The 14,873-nt window shown below is 62.9% G+C and overlaps 2 protein-coding genes across 7 annotated transcripts in view; one reads left to right on the top strand and one right to left on the bottom strand.

Moving 5' to 3' along the window:
- Window positions 1-623: 623 nt before the first annotated feature.
- On the bottom strand, window positions 624-5,192 carry CREB3 (cAMP responsive element binding protein 3). The gene is made up of 9 exons (XM_035563856.2): window positions 4,805-5,192; window positions 4,398-4,671; window positions 4,036-4,148; window positions 3,722-3,814; window positions 3,141-3,247; window positions 2,769-2,837; window positions 2,529-2,613; window positions 2,316-2,397; window positions 624-1,911 (listed from the first exon to the last, which is right to left on the bottom strand). The coding sequence occupies exons 1-9, from the start codon at window positions 4,913-4,915 to the stop codon at window positions 1,538-1,540; spliced, it is 1,308 nt and encodes a 435-aa protein (XP_035419749.1). The 5' UTR covers window positions 4,916-5,192; the 3' UTR covers window positions 624-1,537.
- A 272-nt stretch (window positions 5,193-5,464) lies between these two features.
- TLN1 (talin 1) overlaps window positions 5,465-14,873 on the top strand; it is a 31,568-nt gene continuing 22,159 nt past the window's right edge. The window contains exons 1-12 of one of the 6 annotated variants that reach the window (XM_035563850.2): window positions 5,465-5,537; window positions 8,726-8,889; window positions 12,116-12,213; window positions 12,318-12,447; window positions 12,524-12,676; window positions 12,814-12,956; window positions 13,080-13,207; window positions 13,491-13,551; window positions 13,667-13,771; window positions 14,095-14,250; window positions 14,485-14,586; window positions 14,784-14,860. In XM_035563850.2, the coding sequence (XP_035419743.1) occupies window positions 8,760-8,889; window positions 12,116-12,213; window positions 12,318-12,447; window positions 12,524-12,676; window positions 12,814-12,956; window positions 13,080-13,207; window positions 13,491-13,551; window positions 13,667-13,771; window positions 14,095-14,250; window positions 14,485-14,586; window positions 14,784-14,860 (1,283 nt within the window). In that variant the 5' untranslated portion in view covers window positions 5,465-5,537; window positions 8,726-8,759. Of the gene's footprint in view, window positions 5,538-6,818; window positions 7,065-7,097; window positions 7,454-7,513; window positions 7,753-7,899; window positions 8,099-8,138; window positions 8,606-8,725; window positions 8,890-12,115; window positions 12,214-12,317; window positions 12,448-12,523; window positions 12,677-12,813; window positions 12,957-13,079; window positions 13,208-13,490; window positions 13,552-13,666; window positions 13,772-14,094; window positions 14,251-14,484; window positions 14,587-14,783; window positions 14,861-14,873 lie in introns of those variants that run through there. The other 5 variants (XM_035563851.2, XM_035563854.2, XM_035563853.2 and 2 more) reach the window with 5 other exon arrangements.

The following is a 14,873-nucleotide window of genomic DNA, read 5'->3' on the forward strand; positions in this document are numbered from 1 at the left end:
TGGGGTCACCTCGTCCTCGAAGCAGAAGCGTGCTGCCACCTGTCCCGTGGGTGAGCCGCACTCTTCTCGCGAGCGGAGACAAAGCAAACAATTCTACTTCTCGCCCACCCGCACAACGCCTCTTCCAGTGCTTTTCTGCCATAAGCACGCCTGCTTCCCGGGGTTCCTGCACCCCAAGCCCCACGTTGGGCTCTGCAGCCCGAGCTCAGGAGCCTCTGACGCCTCAGCGACCCCGACAGAGCTCAGCACACGGCCCTCGTTTAGCAACCATCGCCCCCCGGCCGAGGGGACGGGGCTGTTGCACCACTCCAGCTTTTGCTCCACTTCCTGTGATTGTGCAGCTTCTCCTTACGAAAGCAGAGGTGGGGGCAGACAGCGGCTCCTCGCACTTCCTCCAGGGGAAGCCGCTCGGTTCTGCTGTGCATCGCCGCACTGCAGGCCTGCTGCCGCCACTCCTTGCCCACGGCTGTCGCACACATGGGTGCTGGCAGCACCCGTTCGTCCCGAACTGTTTGGAGGGTGTCACACATCCCCGGCCCCTGCTGGGCTGGGAGAGGGGCTCCTGCACTCGTGGTGCTTCTGCGACGCTCCCAGCCCCACGCCCAGCCTCACCCTGAAAGGAGCACGGAGGGCAGAGCTGCACAGAGAGCAGGTTTTATTTACACTTCATTAATACTTATTTACACTTCACTAACGAGGAAACGTCCTCACGGGCTTAGACCCGAAGCAGGGGAAGGAGGTGCTCAGCAGGTACCACTGGGCTGTACTGCGGGGAGGACACCAAGCCCCAGCTCGCAGAGCGGCCAGAGCCAGCTGGCTGCAAAGCTGGGGTGCTCAGCACCGCTCCGGACCTGGCCAGGGGACAGGAAAGCCCTCGGAAGAGCAAGAGGCTCTGCAGCTCTCAGCTCTGCTCCCCCGTGGCAGCCTCATCCCTTCTGCCCGAGGGGCAGAAGCTCAGCTCAGGGGTGTGGGAGAGGAAAGGCTCGGCCCCCGCGAGGGGGAACTGGCCCACACAGCCTGGGAAAGACTCCCCCTCACCTCCTCTAGCCCGGCCAGCAGCGAGCCCATGGCTCAGCAGCTTGCAGAATCAGCGGAAGCCCCAGGGCTGTTTCAAGGGCAGGACCACTCCCTGCAGGGCACTGGAAGTCAGCACCCTGCTTGCCATCTCGTGCCCAAACACCAGGCAGCGCTGTGGGATCACTGGGGAGGGACAAGAAGAAGTGCCCGTGGCCACCAGACGCGGCACGAAGAGCGGGACCAAGCCTTCACCTTCACCCTCTGCACCACAGTGGAACAAAGCTCCCAGAGCTTCCCACCCCATGCCGGGCAGGCTCCCGTTACAGATACGCAAAGCAGGGTGTAGGAACAGATCATCGGCACAACGGTTCCTCTCTGCTAAACCCTCTGAGATGCCAGCAACCAGGAGATGATTTAAAAGTGTTTGCTCTGACGGATTCTCCGCTAACGCGGCTCTGCTTGTCCCTCCCCGACGGGGCGCCCGGCCTCACCCCGGCAGGCAGCAAGCAGGAGGTGAGGGTCACATCTCGTCGGCGTGGTGCTGCTGGATGACGACGCTGGCGGTGCGCTCCACCCACTCCTGGCTCTTGGCTTTCCACGGCGCCAGCACCCCCGAGTGCAAGGGGTCGCTCCGGGAGCGCTGCTCCTGCGGCTGGGGAGGGCCCAGCTCGGAGCCCGCTGTCGCAGGAGGGTCGGAGGATGAGTTGCTGCGGAAGGCGGATCTCAGATCGGGCTTGGGCGGACTCTGCCCCTCTTCCCGTGACTGATTGAGGCTGCCCAGCAGCGAGGTGTCCTCAGGCTTGGGGCTGAGCCCCTCCAGCGCAGCTTCCTCCTGCCTGCCTCGTGCTGCCTGCCAAGCCTGGTTCGGGAACTCGCGAATCTGCCGCGACAGCACTGCAAAAAGAGGAAGAGCTGCCTCGCCATCCCCGCCTCGAGAGCGGGAGGCGTCAACCTCTCGCAGTCCTACAGAGCACAGGCCACCGCCGAGCCCGTGAGAGGAGAACAAACTGTTCAACCAGGGCCGCCTCCTCCCAGGGAGGCGGGGGAAGAGGACGCTGCGCAGCCGCCAGGCACGAGCACAGCCCGTGCTCCCCGCGGCGGCGGATTTGAGCAGTTCTGGTATCACCCCTAACCCTGGGCTGAGAACGGGAAGGGTCTGGAGCTGGGCTGGGAAAGGGAAGGCAAACCAACGCTCATCCCAGGGGCTCTTGGGTTGGAGGTGCCCAGGAATTTGGGCTCTGTGGGAAGTGCTCCGCCCTGCTTTCCCCGGAACCGTGCTCAGCCCCCTGGGCGCTCACCTCTGAGCTCCGGCTGCGGCCCTCTGCTCCCGAACGAGTAGAGGCTGGGCGAGAGGATGAGGCAGAAGGACAGAAGCAGGACCTGGGAACAGAGATCAGCAGAGCTCTCAGCAAAAGGACGTGAACAGGCATTACCGGCCGCAATAAACGCCTGCCGCCCAGATTTACAGGGGCGGCCGAGACCCCTTCCCAAAGGGGGCTGAAGCCACTCACCATGACGCAGGTGCTCGCCGTGGTGGTTTTGGTGGTGGACTGCCTCACCAAGGCCTGCAGCTTGCGCAGCTGCTCCAGCAGAGACCTGCAGGAGAGCAGGCACGACAAGTTGGCGCAGCAGTCGGGCCACGAGCCGCACGTCCCTCCTCCCCTTTTGCAGCCAGCGACGGGCCACAGTCCCAGGCAGGGGAACAACCCTCCCCACCACATCTCCGGCCGCGTCCGACAAAGACAACTCACATGTTCTGCTTCTGCAGGAGCTGCACCTTCTTCTGCAGCTCGTGGTTCTGAGCCGTGCAGGCTGCCACCCTGCCCGGGACAGACGAACACCGCAGGGGAAAAACAGAGAGGTTTGTTAGTCAGCTGCAGGGACTTCACCGGGGTTTTTCCTCAGGGGACAGCCAGAACCTCTGTGTGGCTGGGGCAGGCACAAACACTGTGGGGTCTGGCCAGCAGCTGGCTCAAACTGAGCAAGCTCCCTGCCTCCCCCAAGCCTAACAGAGCAGGCAGGCCGTGCCCCGAGCTTCTGAGCCCCCCGCAGGGTCTGCTCGCTTTCTGCCCGTGGAGGCAAGACCCCAGCAGCAGCAGAGCAGAGCTGTTGTGCGCCCATACCTGTTTTCCAGGCCATCCATATAGATCTTCTTCCTGCGACGGCTGTCCTGGGCTGACTGCCTGTTCCGGATCTTCCGGCGCACTTTCTTCAGGAGCTGCTCCTCAGCCTGCAAGAGCCATTCCTCATCAGCAGCCACCCCAACCTGACGGCAGCCCAGCCCCCAACAAATGCTGCGCTGCACTCAGCCTAGAAAGCAGAAACCTGTGTACTTTTGTCCCCTGCTCCTCCCACACCACTGAATGAACGCACAAGCTGCCAGGCAAACTCTGGCCTGCTGATAAGACCGGCAGCTTCCTGGCGTACCAGAGCAATAAAATAAACCGAAGGAAGATGAAAAGCACGCGGTGCATGAGCCACCAGGCAAGTGGGAAGAAGGCTGAAAGCACTTGTGGTGTTACTGCCTCCTGCAGTCAGTCACAAGGGGGGAGACCAAGAGCCAGGGCCCTGAGGGGAGGAGCAGGACCCCGAGCCCTGCCACACGTGGCCCCACCGAGGCACCGTCCTGCCCTGCATTTTCAGCACTGAAGCGCTTGAGGAATAAAAGTCTGTCTGTGAGTGACAGGCTGCAGAGAGGACTCACTTTGGTCAGTGGCAGACAGGTCGGTAATGAAACACCTTCCTTCTCCAGCAGCTGCTTCTCCTCCTCAGTCAGCACCAGCTCTGGGAAGCCAAGCTAGAAAACAGCAGAAATATACCTACTGAAAATCCAGGTAAAGGGAGGGAGCCCACCCCAGGGCAGAGAAGGCATGCAGAACCAGGATAAGCTCTCCCAAAGCTTTCCCCAAAGATATTCCTCAGAGCAATTTCTCCCTTTCCCGGAGAAAAGGGAAGATGTGATGAACAGCAAAGGCTGGGCCCACCAACACACACTTCCTTAGGCACAGCAGTCAGTACCTGCACGGTGGCTCCGGGCACGAGCTGGGGTCCAGCATCCACATCAACAGCAACTGGGAAACTGGAGCTCGCTTCCAGTGCCTCAGCCATGCTTTCCAAATCTGTCCATGTCTCTGGGGAAGGAAGGGAGAGTCAAGCTGTGGGCCTCAGTGAAGCAGCACAAAAACCTCACCAGCCATATCCGAGTAGCGTGAAATTGCGATTTTATGGCAGCAGAAAGGCATGATAGAAGTCTCTCCATCACTACTCTGTGCCCCCACAGGAGACCTCTGTGTCAGGGTGCTTTTCCGCACCCTTTTCTTCTTTTTTCAGGCACAGCACCACCCGTAGCCGGGCCTGAAGGACCCCCCCACATCGCTTACCAAGGTCGATGGAAACATCTCCTTCCGCCGTGTCCGCCCTCACGCGTTCCAGCGCCGGCCAGCCTTGGTGGAGGGAATAGTTGTGATCAACCTGCACGACGTCCGAGCTCTGAGGGCTGCCGGCCAGGTCACTGCCGGGGCTGTGGGACAGGCTCTGGTCCTCAGAAATGCCGCTGTCGCTGTCGGCCGGCGAGCAGCCCTGCAGCAACCCTGCTTCGTCCTCGAAGGGGCTCAGCAGGCGGCTGATGAAGTCGTCCATCTCCTCGCTCAGCAGCTGCGGAGAAAAACAAATAAATAAATAAAATAAATAAATAAATAAATAAATAAATAAATAAATAAATGAAACCCTCGGTGAGCACGGAGCCAAACCTGACCGCCCCCCCCCCCCCCCCCTCGGTACAGCTCACCTCGGCGCCGGGCAGGCCCCACTCCTCCAGCAGGAGGCCGTCCCCGGGCTCCTCACCGCCGAGGAGGAACCCGAGCAGGTCCTGCTCCGCCGGGGGCTGCGGGCACGCCATGGGCGAGGCGGGCACCGGGCGGCACCGGGAGCAGGCCTCAGCCACCGGGCGGCGGGCACGGGGCGGGCGGGCGGGGGGGGGGGGGGGCTGTGGGACGGCTCGAGGAGGGGGGGGGGGTAGGGCACCGAGGCTTGTGGGAGCGGTAACGGGGACCGGGAGGGGACCGGGTCCGGGCGCGGCTCCGTGACAGGACCGGCACCGATCGCGCCCCCCAAACCTCAGCGCCTCCTCCCCCGCCCGCCGCTGACGCAAAGCGCGCTCCCAGCACCCCCCGCGCGCCCCCCGCCCCGCCCGGTGCGGCCCCGCCCCTCCCGGTGACGCGGGAGCGCGCGCGGCGGCGGCACCGGCACCCGGGGCGGGGATTGGGGGGGAGGGGGGACGGGACACGATCGCTACCGGGGCGCCGCGGGGCGATGCCCGGGGACCGGGGGGGGGGGAAGGGGGGGGTGTGGAGGCTCGGTACGGCCCCGTTCCGTGTTGCTCCGCCTCGCTCCGCCCGGTGGCGCCCGGTCCCGGCGCATGCGCGGCGAGGAACGGGGGGGGGGGGGGGGGGGGGGGGCGGGAAGCGGGCGGTGCCGCCCCGCTGCCGCACAGGCTCGGCGGGCCCGGCGCGCTGCTCCAGGTACACGGGGCCGGGGGGAGCGGGCACGGCTCGCCGCGGGGCGTCTCGGCACCGGGAGGGGCCCGGGGCACCGGGACATCACCTCCCCCCCCCCCCACCCACCCACCCCCGGTTCTCACCGTGGGGGGGGGGGGGGGGATGCGGAGGAGGGAGGGGAGAGCGGGGCAGGCTGCGGGGGTCGGGGGTCGGGGCACCGTGTGGGTGTACGCCCCCCCCCCCCCCCCTCCTCCTCCTCCTCCTCCTCCTCCTCCTCCTCGTCCTCCTCCCGGTGCCCCGGGACCGGCCACCGGCGGCAGCCCCGCGTTTGGTAGCGGAGCCGCCGCGCCGTGACCCTGCGGGCGGGGAGGAGGAGGAGGAGGAGGAGGAGGAGGGGGAGGAAGGCTTAGCCCCGGCTGACAGGTCGCAGACCGGCAAAATGGGGTGAAACCGGGGGAAACTGGGGCAAAACGGGGACGGCACGCGCCCCCCTGCCGGTTGGGATTTCCGTGCCCTCCGGTGACAAGTTAACCCCGAGGGCTGGGCTGCGGCTGGCGGGCGTCGCGGCCGGTTAAAAGGAGTAAAAGCAACCCCCCCACACCCCAAAAAAAAAAAAAAGAAAGAAAAAAAAAAAAAAAAAGTAATAAATTAAATCCCGGAGCTCCCCGGATCCTTGCCTCGCCACCGAGCCCCCGCGGCGGGGCTGCGACCGCGGGCGGAAGGGCTGGGGGAGCTTCCTGCACCGGGGACGGGCCCCTTCCCGGGGGCACCCGCAGCCCCCCCTGCGGCTGCGGTGGGGCAGAAAGAGGGAAAATTGGGAAACGGGCCCGGAAAATGGGGAAAATGGGGGAATGGGCGCGTTCGGTGCGGGCCTGCGGCTCCGGGGAGCGTGCCGCCGCCGTGCCTGCCGCGCAGCAGAACCAGAAGCTTTTTGCGGTTTTTATCGTTGTCGTTACCGACGTAAAACTTCGTTTTTCTTCTCCCTGCCCAGGGGCGCGGAGCCCGGTACCGGGAGGTGCGCGCGGGGAGGGCAGGCACCCGCTGCGTCACCGGGGCTCGCCGCACAAGTGCCTCCGGCCGCCCCGTCTGCCCTCGCTTGCCGGCGAGCGGTCGCTGGCTTGTTCGCCTCCCCCGGAGCCCAGCCAGAAAATTCGGTGTGCGTTCGCGTAGCCCCCCCTTTTTTTTTTTTTTTTTTCTCCTTTTTATTTCACTTTTTCCCCCCCCCCCCCCCCCCCCATCCCGTCCCGAGGGACGGTGCGAGGCTGGCCGTGCTCTCCCATCGCCGTGCGCGCCTTGGCCGTTCGGGCCGCCCCGTGCCCGCCGTCGCCCTTCGGTCCGTGCGCGCTCCCGGCCCCGGTGTGGCACCCCCCGGGGGGCGCTGTGCCTGCGGGGAGGCACCCGCACACGATTCCCAAACCTCACGTCGTCACGCCTCCGCCAGACTGCCGTGGGGTTTCGAGGCGCCCTGCTGTAAATAGCAGAGACCGCTTCTGCTTTACAGGCCGCTGGGAGCGCGTCGGCTGCTTGCTCGGGGCGTTAAGCACCTTGCACGTGAGTGTCCGCAGCGCTGCGCCGGGTGTGAAGCTGTAACGCCCACTACAAGTGCCCTTTTCGCCCCCCCCCCACCCCGAGCTCTCCGTGCTTTGCTTTTTGCACCCTGCTTTCAGCGTGGCGTTGGCCACGTGCAGCTGCTGGTGGTCGTGGAGAGTGCGCGTGGCACGGAGCGGCCCCTGCCCTGCTGCACAATGGTTGCGTTTCCCCTCTGGTGACGGAAGCGCCTCCCAAAAAGTGTTGAGTTCCTCCAAAAACTGAGCTGGCTGTTTTGGTCTAAAAGCTGGAGAGCAGGGCTGCCGGGATGGTCAGCGCGGCTGGAAGGGCTCCTGCCCGCTCGCACCGTCCTTCTTGCTCCGGCACCACGTTCCCTTCGCAACGTGATCCAGGTTTGGGCCGGGGTGGAGTTGATTTTATCATCTGATGCTGTGCTCCTCGTGGTCCCTGACCCTGCCCTGGAGGCAGCACGTCCTCCTTTCCCCAGGGCGGCTCATGGGGCAGGGATGGAAGGCAGCCCTGCGCTCAGCTCCGGAATATTTTTAGATGTAGGGAAGATGACGAGCGACGGCCCGCTGACCGCAGCAGCCCGCCCTGCCTGCGAAACGCTCGAAAACCCCTTTCCACCGCCGGCTGCTCCTCACCCACGCCCGCCGTGGGGACTCATCCTGCCCGGGGGCTGCGGGGCAGGGTGCGTGCTTGGGGGGGGGGGGGGGGGGGGCACCGCTCGCCTTGCATTCCTCGTCGGCGGGGGCCGAGGGCCTCCGCGAGGGCTCCTGCTGCACGCAGCATTGCCGAACGGCTCAGGAATGCGCAGCTGGAGCGGCTCCATGCGCTGGCGGAGGCGGCACCGCGCTCCTCCCGCCCGGCCCCGGGCAGATGCGGTGTGCATCCGATGGGATTCCTGCCTCCTCCGGCTGTCCGTGGCTCCAGGGAGCCTGGAGCGGGTCAGCCCCGGTGGAGGAGCGGGGTCGCTCCGTCCAGCAGGCTCCGGAGGGCAGGGGACACCCAAGTTGCCCCTTGGCGGTGGGGCAGAGGTTTGCATCGCCCGTGCCCCCTGGTGCAGGGGTCCCTATCTCCTCCCCAAGGGCTCTGCGCCCCCAAGGAAGCACGCTCGGGTTTTCCGGGCTCGGCACCTTGGGGTGCCCACGTGGGACCTCTGCTCGGCCCTGATAGCGGGGCCGGACACCGGTGGCCTCGGGTCAAAGCAGGGTTTTCCTTCTTGTGGCTTCTGTGTCATGGCGGTTATAATTAACCCCCTTCTGTCATGCTGTCCCAACTTATCTCGCCGCCCTGCTGGCACGGGTTTCCTCCTCGCTGGTGGGTGAGGGCTGCAGAATCCGGTCCGTGATGCCAGGGTGAAGGATGGGGAAGGCGCTGTTCTGGCCAGAGCTCAAAACCACCCATGGGTGCAGCGGGGTGACGAGCGAGGAGCTTCATCTGAAGCCCTCGTGTCCATGAAGGACCTCGGTAGCTGCCACCACCAGCCCGTGCTCGGCTGGGGAGCCGAGCCCTGATCTCTGCTCCCCCACCACGGCATCCAGGCACGTTTGGTGGGGCGAGCACACGCGTCTCCATCCCAGAAGATCTCGGCCACCATCAGGTCCCCGGGGTGCGCGCGGGGTCCTGGCACCGAGAGCTGACCCGGTTGTGTCCTCCGGCAGGTGACGCAGGAGTGGGGACAGTCCAGCCGCCACCATGGTTGCCCTCTCGCTGAAGATCAGCATCGGCAATGTGGTGAAGACGATGCAGTTCGAGCCCTCCACCATGGTGTACGACGCCTGCCGCATGATCCGGGAGCGGGTGCCCGAGGCACAGATGGGACAGCGTAAGTCCGCGGTGACCCCATCTTCTCCGTGCAGTGCAGGGACACGGCTCTGCCCTGCTCCTGGGCTCGTCCCCCGTCCTCTCCTGCTGCCTGGTCTCTGCTTTCCCAGCTGCATCTCCTTTTTCTTCTTTTCACGCCCCTGGAGGTGCCTTAAACAGCCTCTCACCTGCCTGGGACAGGCTTGGCGTTGGTACTGTCAGGACACAAAGCCCCTCTCCCACTGCTGCAGCTTTGGACAAAGCCAAATTTAGTCCAGGCTGATCTCCACGACCTGTTGCCGCTGAGCGTATGGCTGTTCAGTCCCCTAAAAAAAAAAAAAAATTAAAAATGTGACATTTCACATCCTCCCTTTCCTGTTTCATTCCACGCAGGTCTGGGTTTCTGCACCCAAAAGAGAGTTGCAGTGGGGTGCGTATTGGGTGCTCCCCTTGGCATGGGGAGAGGAAGGTTTAAGGGAGAGGAGAGCCTGTCCCTGCTAGGCACCTCTGGGGGCGAAAAAACTTGATTCTGAACCTCAGAAGCTTTTGTGCAAAGCGGTGTTTTGTAGGAGACAGTCCTCCTCCACAAGGATGCTCTCGTGTTCATTGAGCACCGCGGCTGCTTTTGGAGGTCTGGAGACCTCCCCTTGGTGCAGCGATGCTGGTATGGGTGCGCGGCAGGTCCTGCTCTGCCAGCATGCTGGGAGAGGCTGCCCTGATATCGCTGCTTGGTGGCCCTTCGCTGGGTGCACAGGCTCCCAAAAATGAAGGCGGTGTCCCTGCTGTGTGGGGTGGCGGCCCCAAAAAGCTCCGAGAGGAGCTGACGACCTGCCTGCTCAGGGTGCGGGTCGTCACCTTGTAAGGTCGCTTGCTTAAAAACAAGTAAATGAACGAGAATAGCCGATAGTTCCTGCAGCCTGACAAGGGCTCCCCTCGCACCTCGATGCTCCCCATCAGCGTGCTTTCAGGGCACGGGACCAGACCTCGGGGCTCTTTGTGCTCCCTTATTTATGCCTGGGACGAAAGATGGGGGCTCAGGGCAGTAGGGGAACACATGGGAAGTGAAATAGTGGTCAAGCTCTCCGAGCCAGCTCCCCGCCTGTCTCTTGTCTCCTCTCTCCTGCGTGCATTCATTAATCTGGCCAAGGCTAGGTGGGATTGAGCAGCCGCAGTGCTCCCAGCGGGTGCTCCTGCACCATATAAGTTAACTTTTCCTTTCTTGGGGAATATACATCCCTCCCCGGCGGTCCTCCGCGAGGCCGTGACGTGGTGGTCTGCTGCTACCTCGCCGAGCTCTTTCAGCTGTAATATCTCCCTGCTGCCGTCAGGCTCAGAATTAAGCCGATGACAAACGACCTCACGATGCGAGTCGTGCCCGGGCGATTGATTCCTGCGGCGCTCCGCCGAGCCCCGCGTTGGGCAGGGAGCGGCCGCGGCGTGGGGACCACGGGAGGAGGAGGAGGAGGAAGAGGAGGAGGAGGAGGAGGAGGAGGAGGGGAAGGCGACGACATCTGGGAGCAGCGGATTCCTGGCGGAGCAGAGGAAATGCCTTCTCGCTCTGTGTGACCGCAGCTTTCGGTTTCGGAGGGGGACGGGGTGTTTATACAGATCCGCAGCCATTGCATTTCCTGCCCCTGGGCCCAAGCCAAGCTGCTCGTAAAGGGCGAGGAGAAAACCTTAAAGGGAGCTGCTCGTGCCCGAGTTCCTGCCCCCTTGCTCACGGCTTTTCCCTAGAACAGCTGGAGCTCGACCCTGCTGGAAACAGGGCTGAGCTCAGCGCTGCTGCTCCTCGCTGCCTCCCCTTCCCCACTGCCGTGCCCCCAGCTCTCCAAAAGAGTTTGGGTTGCAATTTTGGGAACCTCGCGTACAGATCTTCCATTTATCTGCTCGGAGCTCTTCTTTCCCTCTGAGATCCTTGCAGATGTTGTTTCTCCTTGCTGCCGTTAGCCGGTGGCCCTCGTGGATCCCTTTTGGAGCTGCTCGTTTATTTTGTCACCTTTAGCAGGGTCCTGCTGCTTAAATCTGGGCACACCCTGCCCCTGTCCCCCAGCAAACCCATCCTGAGCGTGCTTTCCTGCCCTGCTCCTCTCACTACACCAGGAGAGGGGTCTCAAGCTGCTGGGCCAGGCGTTACCCAATTCCCCTGCTTTTGGCCTGGGTTTTGTGGCTGTAATGCAGCATCCCCGCACCCTCTGCGCACAGCTTCCAGCTCTGCTCTTGCCCTGTTTCGGGAAGCGCCTCTCCCCTCCCGAGCCAAAGATCCAGACAAGCTGCTCAGTTTTCAGAGCTTTAGAATTATCCTCTTAAAATTGGCTTTGAAAAGAGTTGTTTTCTTTTATTAAAAAAAAGAAAAAAAAAAAAAAAAAAGCAAAGGCCAGCCTCCCCGGTTCTCCTGTTCCGTTTAGCAGGATCCTCAGCACAGCGTGAGCCGGGCAGGCGCAGGGCAGCTCAGGAATTTCCCCTTCCCCGCCAGCAACGCCCGCTTACAAAACCAATGGCCGGCCCAACAGCTGCTGGAGGGGAGGAGAAGGGCTTTTGGAGGGGAGGAGAAGGGCTTTTCCCGGGCCGGAGCCCGTCGTGCTTCTCGCAACAAGAGCACCGGGGCTGTCCCTGGGCTCTGGCAGCAGCCGACCCACCCAGTCCCCCGGCACAAGCTGGCAGGATTTACAGAACATCACTTCTGCACTGATTCACCATGTCCGAGACCTTGTAAACCTCCAGCACGTCCTCCTCCAGCCTGCTCCTCCCCAAAGCAGGGAGTGCCAGCTTCTTTAGTCCCTCGTACCGAGCGGCTGCTCCTCCTGGTCCTTCTTGGTGTATTTTCAAGGGGCAGCAGCGCCCAAGGTCTGGGCTTGCTGAGGTTTTACAGTCCGGGGAGGCGATGCCCTCTGCCTCGTTCCCAGCACCCTTCCTGGCGATGCCCAGCATTTTATCATCGTGCTTTGTCTGTTAGGTTTTGCAGCATCTTATCATCGTGCTTTGTAATGTGTCGCACCAAAGATTTCAGCTGTCAAGCACGGCTCCAAGCTCTCCCCTCAGCTGTGACTGTCACCATTGCGTAGGCGTGCTTTAGATGAATTTTCCTGTAGATAAGTGGATGTCAAACACCTACCCCGACGCTCGTTTGCCAGCTTTGTGCCCACTCAGGCTTTCCCCCTGCTCGTGGCAGCGGTGGCTGCTCGCTGCAGCGCTCTTTCCTGGCCCCATCCAGCCCGGGGCTGTGCCGACAGAGGCTCTCTGTTTTCCAGCCAACGATTTCGGGCTGTTCCTCTCGGATGAAGATCCAAAGAAAGGGATCTGGCTGGAGGCTGGGAAGGCTCTGGACTACTACATGCTCCGCAATGGGGTAAGCACCCAGGCCGCATCGTGCACCCCGCGTCCCCCCCAGGGTCAGTGGGAGCTGCGGGTGCCCGGTGCCGGCGCTGGGAGCTGTGCTCGCTGTGCCTGCAGGACACCATGGAGTACAAGAAGAAGCAGCGGCCCCTGAAGATCCGCATGCTGGACGGGACGGTGAAAACTGTCATGGTCGATGACTCCAAAACCGTCACAGACATGCTGATGACAATATGCGCCCGAATCGGTGAGAGGACGGGCGGTGGTGAGGGTCTCAGGGGAGGAGGGGAGCGGCACCAGCTCAGTCCCGTGCACTCCTGCAGGCATCACCAACTACGATGAGTACTCCCTTGTCCGGGAGATCATGGAAGAGAAGAAGGAGGAGGTCACCGGCACGCTCAAGAAGGACAAGACCCTGCTGCGGGATGAGAAGAAGATGGAGAAGCTCAAGCAGAAACTGCACACGGACGATGAGTGTACGTGCTGGGGAGTGCTTGGGATGGATCCAGCCCACGCAGGGGGCGGTGGGGATGGGAGCGGGGCCTCCTGCCCGCCTGTCTGTCCCTGCCCGGGTGTCTGTCCGTCCCTGCTCATGCTCTGCCCTCGCCTGCAGTGAACTGGCTGGACCACGGCCGGACCCTGCGTGAGCAGGGCATCGACGACAACGAGACGCTGCTGCTGCGGCGCAAGTTCTTCTACTCCGACCAGAACGTGGACTCGAGAGACCCCGTGCAGCTCAACCTGCTCTACGTGCAGGTACGGCGTGCCTCGCTCCGCTGCCCTGTGCCCACCAGGGCTCACGGTTGAGATTTTGGGCCAGGGGCAGCCGCGGGGGTGTTTCAGGGTGCTCAGATCCCGGTGCCCTCTCTTCCCACGCAGGCTCGGGATGACATCCTCAACGGTTCCCACCCCGTCTCCTTCGACAAAGCGTGCGAGTTCGCCGGCTACCAGTGCCAGATCCAGTTCGGGCCGCACAACGAGCAGAAGCACAAGCCAGGATTTCTGGAGTGAGTGTCCCGGGGGTGCTGCTGCCTCTGCCAGCACCCTCCCGTAGCGCCGAGCAGCAGCCCCTGGGGCTCCGTCATCCCGGAGGGCGGAGGGGTGGCTCCGAGGAGGAGAGGTCCTGCGGGTCCTGGAGTTGTCGTTAGCGCAGCGACCTCTCCCACATCCTTCCTGTTCCCAAAAACTCTCCGCGCTGGCAGGGGTTTCTCGAAGGCTGGGTGTCTTCGTAGGCGAAGCGGAATGGCTTCGGGCCGTGCTGTAACAGCTGATTTTGCTGTCTTTTGGCAGGCTCAAGGACTTCCTGCCCAAGGAGTACATCAAGCAGAAAGGGGAGCGCAAGATCTTCATGGTACGTGCAGGGCGGAGCGGGGAGAGCCTGGGAAGGCTGTGATGGGGAGGGACAACACAGTGTCACAGCCAGGGGACCGTGGAGCTGTCCTGATGTCCTCTCATTGTTGCTGCAGGCCCACAAGAGCTGCGGGAACATGAGCGAGATCGAGGCCAAAGTTCGCTACGTGAAACTGGCCCGTTCCCTCAAGACCTACGGCGTCTCTTTCTTCCTGGTCAAGGTAGAGCAGCGGCTCCCCAGCCCCACCTCTCGTGATAGCTGGCCAAAATTCCCTTTTTCCAGCATCCCTTCATCGTTCCTGTCCCTATCCACTCCTCACCCCAACTTGCTCCAGCTTTCCTTGTGTCCCTTCTATGCCTGCTCCTTGCTTTGGCTTTCTCTCCGTGCTGCCTTCTCACTCCTTGGTTCATGCTTTTCCCCGTGTCCTTTCCAAGACCCACGCTGTCGCTGTCATCACCTGGAAGCGTGGCCTTGGGGGTCTTTGCTGAGTCTTTCCCGAGCGAGCTTTGGGGCAGCCCCTCACCCCTTTGTCCCGTCCTGCAGGAGAAGATGAAGGGGAAGAACAAGCTGGTGCCGCGGCTGCTGGGGATCACCAAGGAGTGCGTGATGCGCGTGGACGAGAAAACCAAGGAAGTGATTCAGGAGTGGAGCCTGACCAACATCAAGCGCTGGGCAGCCTCCCCCAAGAGCTTCACCCTGGTAGGGGCCAGCCCCGGCCCTCATCCCTCTGCTCCTCCCTTGAGTTGTTCCCCTTCGTGGGGCTGCCTCGCCCTGCTCCTCCTGCCTCTGCTGGCCCCGAGATGGGTAGATGCTGAGGGGCTGAGCCCTGCTCCTGGCACAGCAGCTGGCCACGGGTGCTTAGCACATACCAGAGGGGCTCAGGACGGGCGCGTGCACCCTGCCCTGGTGCAACCCCGTGCCATGCTGTTGCAGGATTTTGGAGATTACCAGGATGGCTACTACTCCGTGCAGACAACGGAGGGGGAGCAGATCGCCCAGCTGATCGCCGGCTACATCGACATCATCCTGAAAAAGGCGAGTGCCTGGGTGTGCGGGAAGCCTACCTACAGCTGGCTCCTCTCCTTGGGGTGCTACAAGGTGCCCCACGGGCACGCGGTGCTGCTGGGGGGGCTGGGGACGTGCCGTGGGGTATGGGGGTGCCCCAGCCTGGGCAGCGGTGGGGAGGCTGGGAGGTGCACGCAGGCTGAGACGTTTTCTCTTCACCTCCACAGAAAAAGAGCAAAGACCACTTTGGACTGGAGGGGGATGAGGAGTCCACCATGCTGGAAGACTCCGTGTCTCCAAAGAAGTAAGTGTGCCGT

The sequence above is a fragment of the Cygnus atratus genome, chromosome Z (genome assembly GCF_013377495.2).
Source record: "Cygnus atratus isolate AKBS03 ecotype Queensland, Australia chromosome Z, CAtr_DNAZoo_HiC_assembly, whole genome shotgun sequence".
In the NCBI taxonomy this organism is placed as follows: Eukaryota; Metazoa; Chordata; class Aves; order Anseriformes; family Anatidae; genus Cygnus; species Cygnus atratus.

Coding starts and splice junctions, on each gene's coding strand:
- CREB3 (XM_035563856.2), bottom strand. CDS start 4,915: ATGGCGTGCCCGCAGCCCCCGGCGGAGCAGGACCTGCTCGGGTTCCTC. Junction 3,248..3,721: donor CCTGTCTGCCACTGACCAAA/GTGAGTCCTCTC, acceptor TGGCTCTTGCAG/GCTGAGGAGCAGCTCCTGAA. Junction 2,838..3,140: donor ATGGATGGCCTGGAAAACAG/GTATGGGCGCAC, acceptor TGTCCCGGGCAG/GGTGGCAGCCTGCACGGCTC.